The sequence below is a fragment of the Diadema setosum genome, chromosome 7, assembly GCF_964275005.1.
Source record: "Diadema setosum chromosome 7, eeDiaSeto1, whole genome shotgun sequence".
In the NCBI taxonomy this organism is placed as follows: domain Eukaryota; kingdom Metazoa; phylum Echinodermata; class Echinoidea; order Diadematoida; family Diadematidae; genus Diadema; species Diadema setosum.
Window position 1 is genome coordinate 30,897,365 of NC_092691.1, and position 21,380 is coordinate 30,918,744.

The 21,380-nt window shown below is 38.4% G+C and overlaps 1 protein-coding gene across 1 annotated transcript in view; it reads left to right on the top strand.

The window, feature by feature from the left end:
• LOC140231175 (superkiller complex protein 3-like) overlaps nucleotides 1-18,565 on the top strand; it is a 44,108-nt gene extending 25,543 nt beyond the window's left edge. The window contains exons 29-44 of the mRNA XM_072311322.1: nucleotides 614-707; nucleotides 1,479-1,556; nucleotides 2,044-2,171; nucleotides 2,942-3,065; nucleotides 3,928-4,102; nucleotides 4,788-4,834; nucleotides 6,280-6,352; nucleotides 8,313-8,363; nucleotides 9,407-9,524; nucleotides 10,016-10,144; nucleotides 10,593-10,693; nucleotides 12,993-13,142; nucleotides 13,812-13,952; nucleotides 14,551-14,675; nucleotides 16,578-16,707; nucleotides 17,223-18,565. Of these exons, the coding sequence (XP_072167423.1) occupies nucleotides 614-707; nucleotides 1,479-1,556; nucleotides 2,044-2,171; nucleotides 2,942-3,065; nucleotides 3,928-4,102; nucleotides 4,788-4,834; nucleotides 6,280-6,352; nucleotides 8,313-8,363; nucleotides 9,407-9,524; nucleotides 10,016-10,144; nucleotides 10,593-10,693; nucleotides 12,993-13,142; nucleotides 13,812-13,952; nucleotides 14,551-14,675; nucleotides 16,578-16,707; nucleotides 17,223-17,291 (1,733 nt within the window). The 3' untranslated portion in view covers nucleotides 17,292-18,565. The remainder of the gene's footprint in view (nucleotides 1-613; nucleotides 708-1,478; nucleotides 1,557-2,043; nucleotides 2,172-2,941; nucleotides 3,066-3,927; nucleotides 4,103-4,787; nucleotides 4,835-6,279; nucleotides 6,353-8,312; nucleotides 8,364-9,406; nucleotides 9,525-10,015; nucleotides 10,145-10,592; nucleotides 10,694-12,992; nucleotides 13,143-13,811; nucleotides 13,953-14,550; nucleotides 14,676-16,577; nucleotides 16,708-17,222) is intronic.
• The last annotated feature ends 2,815 nt before the right edge of the window (nucleotides 18,566-21,380 follow it).

Below are 21,380 nucleotides of genomic sequence, written 5' to 3' on the forward strand. Positions count from 1 at the left end.
AGTTCAAAATCATCCCTTACATTTCAAAGCAAAATGCAAAACCAAATTATATTACCATAGATATAGTGTAACAAAGGAAAGTGAATCAAGAAAAATATTCAAACCATTCAAAAAACTTCAAGCATACTACACTTTATTCAAATTACAGCTGTAAGACCAGAACGCAAGATCCTACTCACAACATGTGCTTGAAACACCGGTCTAAACACCAGTGAAACGTACGTCCATATATCCAATCAAGTTGAGTATTTGTCAGCTTTTTAAACGAGGGGAACACACATTGGAAAAGCATCAATGGGGGTCCAGCTTTGAGTGTGTGCATTTATTCTAGCAACTGTGCTGTCTTGCAATAGCAAAAAGACGCAAGTGGTAGATCAGCCAAGTCGGGACCATTAAATGTTTCATGATTAGATTTGGCGTGTTGTTCTAGTATGCCAAGAATTGAGCACAAGCATTCAGCCCATTGGGAGACATACAATTATATCAAGATGTCATCGCACTGGAGACGTGATAAGTGGCAGATGCATGTTAATGTGTTTACTCATTTGTAAGATAGAACATGTGCCTGCCTTGTTGGGAATTCATTAATCTGTGTTTCGCTTGCTTCGGTCAGACCGGGTGCAGACGAGTGCAGAGGCCCACACACTTCATGGGATCCTGCTGGAGAGAGAGGGACTGCACAGGGCTGCAGAGAGTGCCTTCAAGAGGTAAGGTTCAGGTTCATGACAGTTGCTTCATGACAGCTGCCGTGTTGTGATGGAGAAAACTATTCACATTAAGAATTAATGTAACTTTGTATCCCCAAACCATTGGAAAATCGCCAGATAAGATTTCAAGTTTGGGACAAAATCTGAAATTATTTTAAATATCTAGACGTGATTACAATTGATTATATATGATTACAAATGATTATACATATTTACATCATAATATTTGCTAATGGATCATTTTCAATAAGCCTTTTCTAGTGCTTCTCATGATTCCACCACTATCATATTTGATATTATGCATTCTTGTTTGTTTATTTGTTTGTTTGTTTGTCTCTTTTTATGCAAACTTTGTAAACCAAAGATGAAAGTGGAAATAAAAGAAGTGAAATGAAAGAGGAGATTCCCTGCTTTTATCCATTCAGGTCAACTGTCGGTGAGAAGAAGTGATTTGAAATGAAGGGCCCATTCATGTGCACTGAGCTGCCCTTTCACTGCTACGTACCTCACAGATTGCCAATTAACACTCTCAGTACCACCACTGTAAAATACCATTAATATCTAATGTTGTCAAGTTGGTTCTGGTAGTGACAGGGGTACCGACTGTCAATCAATTAATACACAAAGAAACTCAAGAGGTTTTACCCATTGTACGTAGACAGGTAAAGCAATGTTGAATTGCCTCTTGATGTGATTGTTACATCCATTGTTTAGCTTCCCAAATCTAACTCGAAGAGTGGAACATTTGATTCTTTCTTCTTTTTTTTTCAGAGCTCTAGAGCTGGCGGTAAGTGGAGGAGATGTTAAAGCCATCAACACAGCTTTAGCCAATCATGGAAGAGTCTTAAGGTATCAACAAATTTGCCAATTATATGTTGTCATGATATTTAGTTTGTATGTGTTTGCATTCAAAATATGTAAGATATACACTTGAAATTATTATTTATATATTTGAAGTGAAAATGTTTATGTTTCTGTGCATCACTGCCTTTTTGCTCTACAAAGGATACAGATTTTTGTTACAGATAAAAGCTAAAGAGTACTATGACAATCTGACATACATTTCTTTAATTTAGAAGTCTTAATATTAAAGTCCCCTTTTCATTTGGATTTGATTGAGTAGTTAGGTGCCAATGCCTTTAAAAGATTTGCCTGAAAGCAGTAATAGGTTTTGCTTTCTTTTAAAAAAAAAAAAAAAAAAATATATATATATATATATATATATGCATGGCTACATTATTCAGTGGCTGTTTCATATGATCACTGACAAAGATTTGAATCAGTATTGAAAGCGACCAGAAACTTTACAAACACCAATGATCTCCTACCCCACCAGTTCTCTGGGAAGAGTGGAGGAAGCTAAAGAGGAAATTAGACGCATCACCCCTCTCACCGACACTCGTGACATCCTCGCCATGGCCCTGGCTCTCTATAGAAACCAAGAGTGGCCGCAGGCCTGTTTGGGTATGTATGCACCAGGCTCAGAGCTTTCTTTTCATGATCACAATGAGTAAGTCCGAAGATGAAAAATGTGTGTGTGAAAAATGTCACCAATTTTCAAATCACTGATATATTTTTTATACTTGTATTGCATTTCTTTATTATGTAATAAATAGGAAAGTTTTGCTTTTGAAATGAAAAGCGCACAATTGGATTCATCTGAAATTTTATGATGCATGCTTTGTATGTACCATCTCATCATTAAAAGATATATGTATATATTCTTTCTTTTTTTTTTTTGCTTGCAGAATATGTTTGTTTTCTTTGTATTTTCTTAGTGTGCATACAAGGTTGTATGTATGTGCAGAGGATAGCAGCCCTGTGTCCCTAGAACTCTGAATTTAAATAAATGTTAACTCTTTGCAGCCAGATAAATTTTGGAGAGAAAAAAAAGATCGCTTTAATCCATATGAGAGGTCATTAATTGGTTTATTTTAGCGACTGCAGTTACTACAACTTCATGGTTTGCCAAAACTCATGATACCCCTTTTCGCAAAAGTTTTTTTTTTGTTTTTTTTTTTGTTTTTTTTTAATTCAAAGTAATATGTCTTTACTGAGAATAATTATTTGTGATTTGTAGCAAGTTCTCTTCTTCCTTGCCTTTTGTAAGTTGTCAGGCAAATTGTAAATACATTTTATTGTGAGGTATATGCTTTTTGAGTGATGTGTAATGAGAACCTGATAATAACATGAACAAAATGGTTGAGTTGGCTACCTGTGGTATCTTTGAGCAGCTTACGAGCAGGCATCAGAGCTGACCACTGATGAGGGCAAACGGTCACAGATCTTGACCGCCCAGGCCATGGTGTCTGTACAGTGTGGGGACATCGATACTGCCAAGACACTCCTCTTCAAGAAGTAAGGCACCGGAGACTACTCAAATATTCATTAAAAAAATAAATCATCCACTGTAAAACCATAGTTTTTTGCGTGCATTTTAATTTTGCAAGAGTCAAGATTCACAAAATTGAAATGCACACAACAGTTCTTGTCTACACCATGTGCACTGAATGCCAGTGACAAGTTGCAAAAATTTCATGCTGCAAAAAAAGGCAGTCACCTCAAGTTTGCAAAAATTTCATGATGCGAACAGTTCTGGTATTACAGTACTGTGACATGGATGTTTCCCTAAACATATACAAGGTGTACATAATGATTTATTGATAATGAATGCAGACAGGTCAGCAAAACACTCAGTGAAAATTATAGGAATGTTAGACGGTACATTCAAAAGTTGTTAGTTTTTCATTTCAAAGTTTGGGTTAATTCCATGTGCCACCCTCTGTAATGGATCCTATAACAGTTTATGATGCCCAGTTGTGGAACGAAAAAGGAAATAGAAAGGGAATTTGCAAAATTGTCTGTTTCTAAAGCACCACAGGAGCATCTTATATAGTTCTTCCAGGAGGCGTGGAAAATAAAATTTGCCCTTACATGTCTATGTAACAAGTCATTGGAATGTATTTACACCTTCAAGACACCTGGAAAATACTTGGGAGTTTTTTGCATGATTATTATCCAGATCCAACCTGGCTACATCTCGGTGAACAGGTTGTAGCACTGCTTTTACGCTTGATGTACTGTAGCAACATGCAGTCCTGTAGCGGTTTAGGGTTCAAGCTAATGATCTAATTGCAGTTCATTCACTGTATCGGACATGCTTCAGTGAAAAGTTTTGGACAACCGTGTTACACTTCCTTCTCGCTTCTTGACGTTCTAGCTCCCAGCTGTCGAGACCCTGTATCCATGGCCTTGTCGCTCTCTGCGCCCTTGGACTCCGCACCGGGGACCTGGTCCTAACTAAGGCGGCCCTGGCAGAGCTGGTGAAGCAGCCGGACCAGCACAAGTGGATCCAGGAATCTGTGGTCCTGACTGCCGCATCAAAAATCATGCAGGTATGCGCTGTAACTGATGAGAGAGTACTACGTTAGCCCTGATTGGCATTCATATTTGATTGCAGGCTCATAGCAGGTGATAGAAAACACCAAGTTCAATATGTGGGCCTATGTGTAATGATGATGATTTTTGCTGGGAAGTTGCATGATCTAAAGATTACCTGTATACGTCCAGTATCCAAATTGTCTTCACATACATTTTTTTTTTCTTTGTGAGGGAAATTGAGACTAGAAGATGAATATGATTTGCAAAGCTGTAGAAATTAACATGTTTATGACAGACCAAAGCTCTCTGTTATTACAAGTGTTGTGCTTTTTAGAGAACTTTCCAGTCCCACGTGATGGTTTTAATCCTAAATGTAGGGCAATGTATGGCAATTTGTCAATCAGTTGCAATGAAAGACGTTACGACGGAAGAATTTCATGAATTTGAAGAATTTTGAAGTTGAGAGTGGTTTGCCCCTCAGCATTTTGGATGGTCTGTGTGCTTCGCTGCCCATCTTTTGTGGACTTGTACCAACACAGGGAGACCAGGATACTGCTTTACAGACTATTGATAGTTGCCTCGATCACCTGTTGTGCCTTTAAGTTGATAAGTTTCTTCTTTTGCAATGTTTTTTTTTTCCTAGTTTTTTTTCCCTTAAAAGTGGCTTTACTGTCCGTCTGTCTGTCTGTCTCTTTCCAGGGAAATGGCGATGAAGCACTCAGATGTTTTATCAAGGGACTGAAGAAGTGAGTACTTTATCCATGCCTACAGATCAATCTGCATGTCATTACGCAGTGCGTTCTTTAGTTCTATCCCGCATAGATTATTGTAACGGGCTTCTCTCTTCCATTCCTTCAACTCAACTGGATCGTGTGCAGCGACTTCAAAATTGGGCAGCCCGATTAGTGTTTCAGGTTTCTAGGGACTACCCATCTCAGCCACTTCTGAAGTCGTTGCACTGGCTTCCTTTGAAGCAACGGATAATTTTCAAATTAGTTTTGTTTGTTTATAAAATCCTTAACGATCAAGCTCCGAAATATTTAGACGCCTGTTTGACTTTATATACACCTACTAGAAATTTGAGGTCATCTAGTGATCCGCTTCGTCTCACATACTCTGTTACTCGCACCTTAGCTGGTGATAGGACATTTACTGTGTCTGCTTCAAAGCACTGGAACAATTTACCACTTACCGTTAGACAGTCTCCATCAGTCAGTGTGTTCAAAAAAGCCTTGAAAACACATCTTTTCAGTAGCAACTAGTTCGTAGCTGTATATATAACATTTATCCAATTATACATACTGTCGTACATGTTTTGAATTGATTGTAAGCGCTTTGGGCCTTGTGGGAAAAGCGTACTATAAATAATAGTAATAATAATAATAATAATAATACAGGAACACAATCTGTCCAATATAAAGTGAATTGGTGAATTGAAATATTTAGATTCTTGTAGGGAATAGTACACAGACTTTGTAAGACTAAAAATCCAGATATTTCTCCAAAACTTATCTCAGCGAAAACGTAACTTGTAATCTATTTACCAACTTTTTCTTTATTAAAATCACATCAATTCAGAGAAGTTGTCATACTATGTCATTTGATTTGAGATCCCTTGTGGGCCTTGAAATGGCTGCCATTCTCACTGTTTATTTACAGTGCCTTTAGGTTAATACATATTGAAAATTCTGTTCATTTATTTTTTTTTCTTTTATATAGATATTATGTCAATTAGCTGAGAAAATGATCAGAATTATCATGTTTTTATGCTTCCTCCAGTCCAAGACACACAATATGTTCACCCCGATAATCCAGAAATGAAATGTGCTTGGTCACTACCTACATAATCTGTTTGAGAGAGTACACAAAATAACACAGTACTCACAATCTGTGAGTGAAGTTGGACATATCTATCATTTCAGAAGTTATTGATTCACTGATTTTCAAATAACCTGTATTTCATTTGATATGACCATTCAGGTCAAATTTTTGCCAAAACATTACTTTCTGCTTCAACAATAATTTGTCATTATGGAATACCTATTACTGATGACATAATTTGAACCTTAGATGTGAAAGGCATGTTATAAGATAATACAATTATGTGGAGCTACCTCTGTATTTGAAAACGGTTGACATGAAGAATGGCTTTTGAATTTAAAACTTTTGAACTTTTCACATCTCTTCTCAGCTGTCCCAGTGACACTCCTTTCCGAGCTCTCACAGCTGAGGTGGCTATCCTTCTAGACCCGTCTTCCACCACGGTAAGATTGAAGAAGACTTTTTTCTTTTTTCTTTTGAAAGTCATCATTCAATGATATGTTAGACATGTAATTCCCTACTTTACCAGAGAACTACCAATATTTGACTTCTTCATTGACTGCCTTCAGAATATTTCAGGATTTATTCCAGTCCCAGAATTTCTCTGGCCATTATCTGAGTGAGGTAACAAGTTGTACCAGGTAACGAATTTATGTAGAAACTCTTTATTATCCTTGATAGCAAAATTGTTGCAATGGTAGTTTAGGAAGTGGGACTGAATGTGTTGAACATGAACTCATACATTGACTGATGTATGGCTTGTATCGAAGTAGTTCAGGAAACTGAAGAACTTAATACTGTATGTCCCCCAAAAAATTACAACAGAACCCTCCGCAATGATATCTTTAAAAGTAGTGAATCAATCCAAATACAAATTCAGGGTATGAAACTATAACTCATTGTCCACATCTTACAGAAAACCCCATTCGATTTGCTTCAGTTGCTAAAGAGAAATGAGGAATTTTGTAGAGGATGTCAGGAATATCTTCCCTCCAAGTTCTGTCTATTGTATTCACACACAAAAGCATCGAAATGCTAAACTTGGAAGAATCAGACTCTTGACATGCTTTGCAACATTCCACATTTCTCTGTGACCGCTTAACCAAATTGAATGGGTTTTTTTTTTGCAAAATAGAGCTAAGATGTTATATTTTAAGACCCTGAAGTAGCATTTAGACAGTTTAGTCATATGGGGTGTTTTCAATGTGAAAATTTGATTGTAATTTTTTTTTTTTTTTTTTTTTTTTTTTTTTTTTTTGGACATACTTTATATAGGTTTTGGCCGTTGATAGTCCCAACAATTAGGAACCCAGAATTACCATCACCAATGTAGGGAAGTTTATCTAATGCATCAGCAAATGATGACTATAAGTCTGTATGATGGTATCCCCAGTTCCATTACATTTGCTCCTGTGGCAATTGCTCCCATAGAATATCTGCACACTAAGCCAAATATAAAACCTACCTACAAACATAACCCTAGCCCTAATCCTAATCCTCACATCAAACTAAACCTAAAACCCTATCACAACCCTAGCCCTAACCCTAAGTCCATGGAGGAAATAAGACTGGAGCAATTGTCGCAGGAGCAAATGTTGTGTCACCGTTATCCCCACTTTCCTGTTCCCTGAATAAACTCTTGACAAAGGTCCATGGGGATATTGGATGTCCCAACCAAATGAAATATGATTGTCTGAACTATCCTGAAGTGCAGGGATTGGTGGTATATTTGATACAGAAATTAAAGTGGGTGAATTGAATTGCTGTAAAAGATATATGATAGGCCATTTTATCTTACTGTCCTTCAATTCCACTTACACATGTTTTACATAAGTAGTGGTATATAACAGTTTTTAAAAAAGTGTTAAGTTTGTGTTTCTCTCTCTGTACTTCCCCCATAAATTGCCTCCACATATGTCATGTCGAGAGTGGCGATATACATGTATATTCTTATGGAAGTCTTCTGAAAGATTCACTTTGCTATCCAGTTAAAAGTTATACTTTTGCATGTCATATCGTCGCTGGGGCGACAAGACCTCGTATCTACAAAATGTCAAATGTTTAAGAGAGCCAAGAAACATGATGGCCAAAGCACTATAGCGAATGGGATAGCCTTTCCTTTGACATGCCGTGGTGGCTTCATTTTTGGAATAAGACAGTTGGGATTTGGACAGGACATCACCGAACCCATTATTTGACCATTAATCCAAAAAAGTAATTTTCACCAAAATTTCAGATACAAGGTCTTGTCACCCCAGCGATGATAAGTGTTTGTAGAATTTATTTGCCTCTATTTCCCTATCCTGCAAATTGCTTCTTTTAAACACATTTGAAAGGTTTCAAAGGTTAAAGAATATTATTTTTGTTTCTGTACAACTCTTTTCTTTCTTTTTTATTTTCCAGCTTGCCTCGGCATGCTGTCGTGTTGCACAAAGGCTTGGCTCCACACAAATGGTATAGACTTGACACATCGGCAACTTTTTTGTTTAATAATAGTCTTGTTTACCAGTATACCGGGTGTAAAAAAAAAAAAGCGGAACGGTGGATTTCGGTAACTTACGTTCTAAAAGAGCATCTTCCGCAGAAGACAATGACACCAAAATCATTAAATTTGGTTCAGTACTTTTTATTCTACGCCAATTTCTATAAACGTAGTAATTTTCAAATTTCACTGGATTTTTTGCGACTTATGAGATAATAATTTGGGCGTGACACGCGATCCATACGGTGAATATTGTGTAAGCTCTGTGATCCATGTCAACAAAAGATACAGCTTTCACATTGGACGCGGGCCAGGAAAAAACACTGTGTGTGCGTGTGTGCGTGCCCAATGTAAAAGCTGTATCTTTTGTTGACATGGATCAACGAGCTTGCACAATCCACCATATGGAATGCGTGTTGCACCCAAATTGTTATCTCATACTTCGCAAAAATCCAGCAAAATTTGAAAATGACTGCATTCACAGAAATTGGCGTAGAATAAAAAGTACTGAACCAAATTTAATGATTTTGGTATCATTGTCTTCTTCGGAAGATGCGCTTTCTAATGATGTAAAAAAATATATCACTTTTAGAATGTAAGGTACTGAAAATCCATCCTTCCGCTTTTTTTGGGACACCCGGTATATGCACATTGCCATGGGTACACTTGTTTTCTTTAGACCTTGCTTCACTTGTTCCACCATATGTTACCTTCGTATTTAATCCTCCATTCTATTCATAATATTGCCTACAAATATACCGAAAGCATACTTAGTAAAACTGCCTGTTTATGTTGCTCTACTTTACGTTATGATGGTTATTGGTGCTTTTATTGTGTAAAGCTAGGTTAGATTTATAACAAGTCAATAATGCAGTGGTCCAAAGCTACATGAATAAAACAAATGCTGAAAATGTAGAGGCAGGATTTCAAACAGCATAAACTGGAGCTTTCTATGTGGACTTGCTATTTTTATTTGAGACTTTTTTTTCTGCATTTCATTTGTTGCCTTACACAGAGCATTCTACAAGTTGATTCATCGACAGAGCTTAGCTCTGGTAACCACGGCGACCCTTCTACATGTCGATTGTCTCCTAGCTTGATAGCAGCTCAGAAGGCAGTCCATGCCATGCCCGGTAAAAGATTCTGAACTTTCAAGAAGACAAAATATTCAAATGCAACTTGGAAGGTGTTTCTGTTAAATGTTTCTTATTACTCTCTACTGTCAGCTTCACACTGTAAAATCATTTGATGTTGGTGCTATCCATGACACACAATGTAACACTGATCTTTGGAATATAAAGTTCCTGCCATGGGGGTGTTTCATAAAGCTGTTCGTAAAGTTACGAACGACTTACGAGTGACTGGTGATCAGTTCTTGTGCTGAATTATGGAAATTCTGATAAGTATAGCACATCAGAACTGATCACCAGTCGCTCATAAGCTGTTCGTAACTTTACGAACAGCTTTATGAAACAGGGCCCTGTAGTGTACACAACTTCTTGCATTACTATTTTGCTGTGAGATTCTTTTATCTTTTGAAGCAGTGAGTATGCCGTAAGTGCTCACTGTGCCAATAAGAATGCTGCAACAATAACGACATGTCTTGTATCTTTTGTGGTGCCAGGTGATGTGAACAACTGGGCCCTGCTGGGGGCAGCCTGCTCTGCCCAGACCACTTGGCAGGCCCTCCACCAGAAGGATGCAACTCTGTTGGATGTCAACCTTCAGATTTCCAAGTTTCTCCTCCAGATGAGTAAGGAATCTTTGTTTGTTCTGCTAGTTAAGAGTGACAGGGGGGTTTGTTTGTCCAAACAGTTAACTCATTGCATCATGGAAGGAATGGCTCATCACGATAAAAGGGAGTTTAGTCTACCTTTTGGGAGCAAAGTGAATTTGAGAGAATGTAAAAGGATTGTTCTGATCATCTTGCAGGATACGTTTTCACTAGAGTGTGAAATGAGAAAGTGATTAAGTTTCAGAATAGCAAACTTGCCATTTGCAGCTGTATTTGCGTACATTATTTACTTTTTTGCTACATGTGCAGCTTTTCACTTCCAAGGATTGATCCATTTACTTCATCATATCATAAGGGGCAGGAACCATATATTTCAAAGAATTTTCTGCATTAGTAGTACATTTCTGATTTGTCTTTTACCATCTCTTTCGACGATCACTCGATGTTATCATTCATCACCCTTTAGACAAGGCAGACTCCAAACTCGCCCCGTGGGTGTCCATGCATACCGTGTTCTCTATGCTACAGAGCAAGCAGTGGGACGAAGCTGCCACTCTCTCCAAACGGGTAAGACAGGATCACGGCTCTGTTCGTATCAGAATTTCTGGTCTGCTTACCCTTCCATCTCAAATTTTGAGGGTCAGGAAGGAGGGGGGACCTCGGGACATTCTGCCGTCAACTTTTGGTTTCTGTGTACTTTTAGTGGTGGATGGTTTCACTGTGTGCCATGTATCTTTTCATGGATGTGATTGTGGTGCACTTTTGCCTCAGGGAAAGAATGTACTGTTTACCTTGAAACCATCCACCACTAGATGTTCTGCCGTCATGAAAACCTTCAAAGAATTCATTTTTGTCCCCGCCGAACGAGTTCGAGCAGGGGACTATGAAACGGGCTCCGTACGTGTGTGTGTCCGTGTGTCCGTCCGTCCGTGTGTCCATCCGTGTGTCCGTCCGTGTGTCCGTCCGTGTGTCCGTGTGTGCGTCCGTGTGTGATCAAAATCTTCAATTTGCTACTTCTCTGTCATTTATGAGCCAATTTTGATTCTGTTTGCTTTATATGATAGCACTACATGGGAGCTTTGAAACTTGTACACAGAATTTCAGTCGTGACCTTTGACCTTGACCTTTGACCTATATTGTACATTTTGCTACAAAATGCTACTCCTTCGCCATTTCTAACCCGATTTCGATTCCGTTTGCTTTATGTGATGGCACTAGGTGAGGGCTTCAAAACTTCTACGCAGAATTTTGACCTTTGACTTCTTTGACCTTTGACCTTGATTTTTTGACCTATATTGTACATTTTGCTACAAAATGCTACTCCTTCGCCATTTCTAACCCGATTTCGATTCCGTTTGCTTTATGTGATAGCACTAGGTGAGGGCTTCAAAACTTCTACACAGAATTTTGACCTTTGACTTCTTTGACCTTTGACCTTGATTTTTGACCTATATTGTACATGTTGCTACGAAATGCTACTCCTTCGCCATTTTTAACCCGATTTCGATTCCGTTTGCTTTATATGATGGCACTAGTTGAGGGCTTCAAAACTTCTACACAGAATTTTGACCTTTGACTTCTTTGACCTTTGACCTTGATTTTTGACCTATATTGTGCATTTTGCTACAGAATGCTACTCCTTCGCCATTTCTAACCCGATTTCGATTCCGTTTGCTTTATGTGATAGCACTAGGTGAGGGCTTCAAAACTTCTACACAGAATTTTGACCTTTGTCTTCTTTGACCTTTGACCTTGATTTTTGACCTATTTTGTACATTGGCTACAAAATGCTACTCCTTCGCCATTTCTAACCCAATTTCGATTCCGTTTGCTTTATGTGATAGCACTAGGTGAGGGCTTCAAAACTTCTACACAGAATTTTGACCTTTGACTTCTTTGACCTTTGACCTTGATTTTTTACCTATATTGCACATTTTGTTACAAAATGCTACTTCCGGCGGGGACATATGTTACGCACCGCGTAATTTCTACTTTTCCTTGTTTATGTACTTCATCAGGACTGTTCTATACCATACTACATTTGTAATCATGCATCAGTCTATAGTGATGTCAAAATTTGCATTTAATTTGATATGAATTGATTTACTATATGAGACCCTGAAGAAGCAATAAATGTTTGCAAGCACACAACTAGAGGACCGATGGTTGTCAGTCTCCTCCAGAGGACTAGGTAATGAGGATAAACTGCCTTGTCCAGGGGCACAATCGCTGCAGCCTGGGGACTCAAATGGGGGACCTTGTGTTCGTGTCAAATTACCGTACCAGTGCTACTACTGTCATAAAAAGTGATGCTAAAGTATGGATGCGTTTGCTCTCGTAAAGCAAACAGGACCGTACTAAACCTGCTGCAGAGGAGCGCTTGAAGGCTCTTCAAGTGTACCGTACAGAACCGAACTGAAGCAAAAGTGGACCATTTCCCGGTGTGCTCCCAAATGGTACCAAAAGGGTACCTAAAGTTTGCATGTGAAGAATGCGTGTAACACCCACAGATGTCATAATGCAAAGAGTTCATTCTCTTTGTTCGGGGGACCTGTAAGTGGTGTAAGTGCGCTAGGTGAATGACCTTCTTGTTACAAAATGCGTGACCCCCTCTAAAAAAAGCTCCTGAGGTACGCTTTCTCCTCAGAGCACTCGAATGCTCCAAATCTTGAACAGTATGGTACGGTTCGCTTCGGTTTGCTTTTGAGTGCTCGAACGCATCTTACATGTATGTGTTCTCTTTTATTCAAAATGTTGCTTGCAATCAATAAACACAGTTATGAAAACAAACATGTTTGAAGTGTTTCTTGAGTGACGTCGGTGAAGCTGCATGTAAACTGATACTTAACACAATTCGCTCTGGCAGGTGATTGATTGGTGTGACTACGGAGAGGAGGCAAATGCCAACCTCCGTTTGCTCCACTGTCTAAGCGGCTGGATGAAGGCTAGGAAGTCATCGGGACTCGGTCAAATCAGAGACGTCGTGGCACAGTCTCGGTCGCTGTGGGCGTGGCAGGTAGGATGAGAGGAGTGCAGTGTTCTCCAGGCTGTTATACTGTAGATGGCAGGTTTTGTCTGTCAGTAGAAGTGGCATGAAAATGGCATCAATCCGTAGTAAGATTTAACTACAACTTGTAGCTCCAAAGAACTGAAAACAAAATCCTTTTTCCTCCTTTTTCTGCAAGCATATAGCATACTGTTTATTTGTCTTCATGGAATCTTGCCAGTGTTTATCTCTGGTGACTCTTGAACATTACCTGGGGTTTATGTACATTGTAGTTCTTGTTGGTTTTTAGCTCACCTGAGCCGAAGGCTCAAGTGAGCTATTGCGATCGCTCTTCCTCTGGCGTCCGTCGTCCAAATTTGGGCCCTAATTGTACATGTTCATCTCATACTTGAGAACGCCTGGTCAAATTTTGGTAGAGCTGTGTGTAATTTAGATTAGTGACTGCGTGAAAGGTGAACTTGCAATACTCAGGTGAGCGCTAGACCCGCGGGTCTCATGTTACTGTTATTGTTCTTTTCTTTCGTGTGATCCTCGTTATCATAACTAGTACTACATGTAGCATCATCATTATCCCACTGTTTTGTTATAATCATATGTTCTCTTTGTTTGTTTTAATTATTGTCATATTGACTTCTAATAATTTTTTTTTGTTTAATCCTTGTGCATGCACCCATGCAGACCCTGGGCAAGATCTACTCTGACCGTGGGATGGCGCTGGCTGCAGAGGCCTGCTACCGGAACTGCCTGCAGCTAGCCGGGGAGAGGAGGCAGACCGCTCTGCACCATCAGCGAGCTCACATTGCCCTCATGGGCCTCAGGGTAAACAAGATATATTCAACATAATTTTTTTCCAGGTTAAGAGCCACTTCATGATAATGTGGCATATTTTTGAAAAGCTTAATATCTATGCAAAAGTGAAGACTATTTCATGATCATTTTTCTCAGTGATATGGAATGCAAAATGAATAGTATCCCTTTTTGAGCAATGAAGTTAGTAATGTCCACCTCAGAGACAATATACATTATGTTTGTATCATGGTAGGCAATAGTTTGGCATATTATTGTTAATTTCGTGAACATTGGTCAACTCATGAAATAGAAAAAAAAAATGCAAAAGATGTGGTGTTTACAGTAGTTTTGGACTTCTGTTGAAAGTTACCATTGTTTTGAAATATGAACACTTTTTACTTCACTTGATGTAATAAATTGCCAGGACCCAAGCATTGCCTTTGTTACTACAATGCCAAAATATAATGTTATTAGTATCTGTTTTCTACAAGAAACCCACTTTTACTTGAAAACCCACCATCCTCAAAACTTATCAATATAATCATCAACTAGTATTTATGATGGTATTATCCAGGAAAGTATGATTTTACTTTTATATATTTTTTTAAATAATGTAATCTGATGTAAGCAGGGGGAAACTGATGTGGACATGTGGACCACCTTAGGCCAGGAAACTATGGACAAGCTTGATCATCAGCCCATCAGTCACCTTTTCAAGGCTCTTATGTTCCAGCTCCTTGGCAAGCACGAAAAGTGAGTTTTTCTGCCTTTTTTTTCCTGTATCTTAGGTCAGCTGGTTGAATGTAGACATGTACATTCTGTCTGTTCCATGTGTGAAGTCAACCTGTAATATTTCCCGTCTGGTAATTCTGCAATTTATTTGTCTGCGTCCAAATGATGCAAGTGAACTTAGAAATGAAAAGGGGCGTCCAAGATACACCTGATCATTCTACTGTCCCCCCAAAAAGGGTTGTACAAAAACTGCTGAAAACACACTTTCCCATTCATGTTATGATCCCAAACTAAAGAATAATGAAGAAAAAGGATAGCTCTTTCAGAAAAAATGAAAAACGCAAGATTGACTTGGTTGACCCATTTCACCTTTTTTGAGTCCTCGCGTAAAAATCAGTGAGTGCGACTTTTTGTTTGTTTTGTGATGTACGGTCACATTTAGAGTTACAACTTTGATTATCATAATGATCATATGTTTACAGCATGCATGACTGCATTCCTCTAGCACACTGACAGCTTGAGTGGCTGGACATGCACACAGAAACACAAACACACACACACACACACACACACAAGCAGTCCAGGTACTCACTCTGCAAATGGGCAATGAGTATCCCTCTTTATCAAATCGGAAAACTCTTACATTGATTTTAAACCCATCAGCATTTTTTTGTTGTGTAAATCACATTTTCATGCATCTCATGTGTCTCTTTAATAAGAGTGGTAGTTACTTTTTATCTCTACTTGTGTACAGGTAGTCATTCTTGGCTTTTGTCTCTAAAATCTGCTTCCACAATCATCTGATTAGATGTTGCTGTACTCCTAATCCTAATTTGGATTATGAACCAGTAAATATCAATTTGTTTAGAAAATTTGAGGATGCTACATTATGAGAAAGAGAAAAGATAGGATGTGAGACAAGAGGGTATGCTTTTATGAAGAGCTTCTTATATTTATTGTGTTTGTGTTTTGTTCTGTAATCCATGAGGTTACTGTAGCTGCGTTTGCACATCATCTGAAAGTCAATGCAATGCAAGTATTTGCACTACAGTTCGACCTCGATTATCCGGCCATGTCAGGACCGGCGCTCATCCGGATAAGCGAATTGGCCGGATATGGGAGACACAATGTTAATGTATATAGCTGCCGTCCAAGCTGCCGTCCCAGTGCACTGGCAGCTAGGCAGGTAGCGTACCCCGCAACGGTGGTGTAATCTATGCTAGCCTGCACAAAATTGTAGTCCCTTCTTCATAAAAATAAAGTATATCTTTATGTGAAAATCATACATGTTTTACCTCATTAGATATTGAGAAACTTATCATGCACATCTTATGAAATTAGTGAAATAAATCCATGAAAAGATGTTAAAGTCACTGTTTTTTCTCAATTTTTGGATGGAAAAAAAAGTCCTTCACTGCGTGAACGCGTCCGGATAATAGAGATTTCCGGATAAAAGGAGGCCAGATAATCGAGGTCGAACTGTACTTATTTCAGGCGTCAAGTACGACTGACATACAGCATTTATTCAGTCTGTATAGCAATATGAAGATGTCCTCTCCGTCTCCATGGCATTTGCTCCGCGACATTGCTCCCATGAAATATCTGCACGCTAAGTTCTACCAACTTCATAAATTCTACCAACAAACATAACCCTAACCCTAATCCTTACATCAAACTAAACCTAAAACCCATCACAACCCTAACCCTACGTCCTTGGAGAAAATAAGACTGGAGCAATTGTCGCACAAGCAAATATTGTGTCACCACCCTCTCGTGTTGATATTTGCGCAGTTAAGTATTCATGGTTGGCATCAATCAATGACTCTAAAAGAATGATATATTCATGATGATTTTTGCACAAAGTGATTTGTGAACATTTATGCAGTGCAATATTAATGGCTTTCTTGTCTTGTTTTCATATAGAGTGATGCGGAAAGAACTTGACCGTGGAATGAAAAGCGTTCAAACACCTGGCAGAGGAGGCTACACAGAGTCCATATTGCGCTACCACCTGGTAGAAGTCCTCATGAAAAAGGACAAGGATGCAGCACAGGTAAGACCTCCTCTGGCAGTGGTAGTGATGTCTCTAGCATCGTCGTAGGAGTGAACTGTTACGTATTCCATGCTTATGGGAACCGTCTCTGTCATGCATCAATTATACAGGAAAATCACCATTCTCTGAGAGTCAACTTCTTTGCTTGAATGTACATCCTCTTTGTTTATAACCACCCAACATCTGTAGGCTTGAAGAAAACCTTGAAGCACATGATGAGGTATGCTTTGACAGGACTAGGATAACTGAAAAATTTGCGTGATCAAACAACTCAAACACTTTGGAAGACAGAAATGATCTCACACAACAATTTGTCACCCCATTTAATCATACTTGACCCAAACTTGACTTTTAGGATGTGCTATTTTCATTTGTAGCCAATGTATAATTGATATGGAATTTGTTCAACCTTTTAAAACTTAACACACAAAAAAAATGAATGTTTGGATCAAATCTAAAGTTTGGAGAAATGAAAGACAGATTATCATAAGTTCGATGTCTGCTTCTCTTCACAGGCTCTGGTTAATGATGCCATCAAGGAAAATGACCCTCTCTCTATGAGGTTGCAGGAGTTAATACGGTGAACTGAAGGAGACGGACGGGATCAAGTGTCATCGAAAATCTGACGGTTGTTAGCGTTAAACAAAATGCCATGAGATAGAGCCAAATTTTTCAAGAGCTCCTACTGGAAGCTTTTGTTTCAAATGAAGAAATCATGAAAGCAAAAACAGATTTTAAGGCCGAATAATCATGTACTCAGGATGTTTTGTGGTATGAAACTACAATTGTATTTGTGAAAGGGCTGCCATAGTAATTTCTGTTTTGAAGAGAGACGAAATGAAGGTATGCTGAAAGAATATAATGTATCACCTCACTGTGATAAAGCCTCGTTTCTGTTTTATGTTTTGTTGAAAAAGTCTGAAATCCGATTATACTCTGAACTCTTACACCCCTGATGTAGAGAGCTGGCAAGAGAAGAGATTCGATTGGTGTATCTACAGCCTTTTGACGTAAAGATTATAATGTGGCACTTGTCGGGTTTTAGTGGCAGAAGGGTGTATCTAGATAAAATGGACTCTAATCCTGGTAATGAATAGTTTTAAAAGACTATGAGATGTTAGATAATTTTTGAAGTGTAAGTAAACCCTGGTATAAACTCCATCATCAAATATTTATTCCTGTGGCTTCTAGCGCAAATACAAACAGCCAAACGTTAAAGCCATCTTTTTCAAATTACTTCTCCCAGCGCAGAGCTCAGATACACCCTCTTGCCATATTATAGCTGGATTGCTTGCCATTGGTTATAGCAAAGTTAAATGATTGACTGATATGTTCTGGAGTTCATTTGCAATATTGTGTTCCGTGAAAAATGGGCAGATATTAATAGCATTAATGTTTGAGTACTGAACTTCACTTTCACATTTCAAGTTATACTTTGCTCATAAAATTTCTTGTTGTAGCTGTGAGTAGGAGTGTGGCAGTGACAGTATGTCTATACAAATCATGCGAAATGTGAAATCATGGGGGAAAAAAGAAAATTAAAAAACTATTCTTTACTGATTACAATACACTCTATGGAATAAAATACTACAAACCTAGATTTTATTCATTTTTTAATAGGCGTCGTTCTTGTGTATCTTTTCTTACACTCAGTAGCTAATAGGGTGAATTGAAACACTGATTACCAATAGCCCTATCCTGCAGGAAAATCTACTACAGGGGAACCCTGGTATAACACAACATTTCCCTGCCACAGATGTGTTTTTTTAACACACTTGTCTGTGGAACAACTCACTTTCTATATCTTTGGTGAATTTGAAATTTACTGCATGAACAATACAATACAGTCGACTCCTGTAATAACAAAGTCCTCAGATCCAGTAGCTTTCTTTCATTACAACGAAATTTTTGCTGTAACTTTAACAATACAATACAGTCGACTCCCGATATAACAAAGTCCTCGGAACCGGCAGCTTTCTTTCATTATATCGAAATTTTGCTATTACACGTACTGAACAAATAAACAATTAAAAAATATAGAGCTGGTAATGTTGGGGCCTTAATTCATACAAAACTTTGTTGTAACTGGAATTTCGTTATAACTGTGTTTGTTATAACGGGAGTGCAATGTATGGAACAAAGCTGAGGCAGTCTTGCAATCTCTTTCTTTCAAATGCATACACACACAATAAAACACACACAAGGCAAAATGATGCAAACTTACAGGTGTAGCTAATATTACATATATGATATTTAATGTCCATGCTAAAAGCAATGAGAGGAGTATATTAATTTCACGATACAAGGGAAGAACATAATTATGACAAATTTCTTTGTGTCAAGTGCATCCAGCTCTTTGTTATGTTACAACTAGACAGCCAACAGCATATGGCAAACATATTATATCAATGTGGGACCTGCCATGAAAACTATTCAAACAAATTCATTTCATTAACCCATTGAATACTAGTCTCGTGTATACTCGGGCAGGTGTCTATGGGAAATATGTATCATAGCAAATTCAGCTCATCCTAAACGGGTAAAAACATAGAATGTGAAGTCAATTAACAAAAGAAATCGTCGCTGGGGCGACAAGACCTCGCATCTACACAATGTCAAATGTTCAGGAGAGCCAAAAAACATGGCGGCCAAAGCATTGTGGCCAATGGGAGAACCTTTCCTTTGACATGCCGTGGTGGCTTCACTTTTGGAGTAAGACAGTTGAGATTTAGACAGGACATCACTTAAACCATAATTGGACCATTAATCAAAAAAAGTCATTTTCACCAAAATTGGAGATACGAGGTCACCCTAGCGACGAAAAATTGAATGCCAATTGGTACTCAAATACAATACTGTGTATAGTCAATTGAAGAAAACATGATTGGGCCCGGGCTCAAGCAATAATACCAGTAAGGTATGGTGCATCTTGGTACAAGGCACTTCTGGTCTTTTCCAAATCAATCAAACATTTTTGAGTTATGATAGTTCAATTTATCCTGAAAGGAAATTACAGTGAAACCCCGTTATAACGAGTTCGGTTATAACGAGGAACCGCTTATAACGAGGTGATCGCGTCGGTCCCGTTTTCCTTTGCGTGTAAACCTATGGCAGAACGAATCGGTTATAACGAGTTCGGTTATGACGAGATTCCGGTTATAACGAGGACATTTTCGGCACATCATGATAAAGAAAAACATAAGAAATTTGATCGGATATAACAAGGTACCATTTCTTGACTTGTCGCTTTTCAAACACGAGACAAATGAAACACTGAAAATCGAATTCACGCTATCCATGTCTTTTTCCCGTTTTGCAGAGAACGGTTCCTTCCATGTTTTCTTCTAAACCACGCAAAAAAAAAACACACATTAATACCATTCGTTGTTCCTACTAAATTATTAAACATAATCACTCGATTTTCTTTTTCGCGAGATCACACGCGTGCGTAATGTTATAGGTCAGACCACAGCGCAACAAGGGAAAAAAAGATAACGCACTCAAAAACTTTTCATGTAGCGACACTCGTGGCAAATATGGAAATTGGAGTGCGTGTGCAACTCAACATTATATCCTTTCCATTTGTAGTCCCGACTTCCAGTTCTTCTGCTGGTTAGCAAATACGAGTGTATGATTATAGCCGAAATAATTAATGAAATCGCGATCTCGCCTGGTGACAGTAGCGTAAAAATAGTTGAATAACGCAATCCTGTCGCAATTTTTTTAAGAACGGATGTAGACAATGCGAAGGGATTTTCGGCAGATGATAAAGAACGCATCTTTAATCCTTTCGGGCGCAACGAAAATACATTGTATGAGATTACAGCCGAAATGATTCATGAAATCATCGCATTCCCGCTGGGCACCAACAGCGTAAAATAACCTCGCAAGTTACGGTAAACGACGCACAAATGTTACTCTGAAATCATCGCGATCTCGCCGGATGACAGTAGCGTAAAAATAGTTGAATAACGCATGTTTAGCTACTTAATCGGTGTTCAGAAAAAGAAACAAACGTATTTAACAATTTGAATAGATCTGGGTTTGTTCATTATCACAATTTTTACAACGCATTTCACAATGAAGATTTTTCTTTCTTTCAAAATGGTCTACGAGTAACAGATTTGCGTAAAAAGGATCACAACCGTCTAAATTCAATCCTGTCGCTTATTTTTCAAGCACGGATGTACAAAACGCGAAGAGATTTTCGGAAGAAAATGAACAACGCATCTATAATCCCTTCGGATGCAACGAACATACATTATATAAGATTACAGCCGAAATGATTCATGAAATCATCGCATTCCCGCTGGGCACCAACAGCGTAAAAATACCCCGCAAGTAACGCTAAATGACGCACGAATGTTACTCTGAAATCATCGCGATCTCGCCGGATGACAGTAGCGTAAAAATATGTTAAGCTACTTAGTCGGTGTTCAGAAAAAGAAACAAACGCATTTAACAATTATAATAGATCTGGGTTTGTTCATTATCACAATTTTAACAACGCATTTCACAACGAAGATTTTCTTTCTTTCAGAATGGTCTATGAGGAAGAGATCTGCGTAAAAAGGGTCACAACCTTCTAAATTCAATCCTGTCGCTTATTTTTCAAGAACGGATGTACAAAACGCGAAGAGATTTTCGGAAGAAAATAAACAACGCATTTTAAT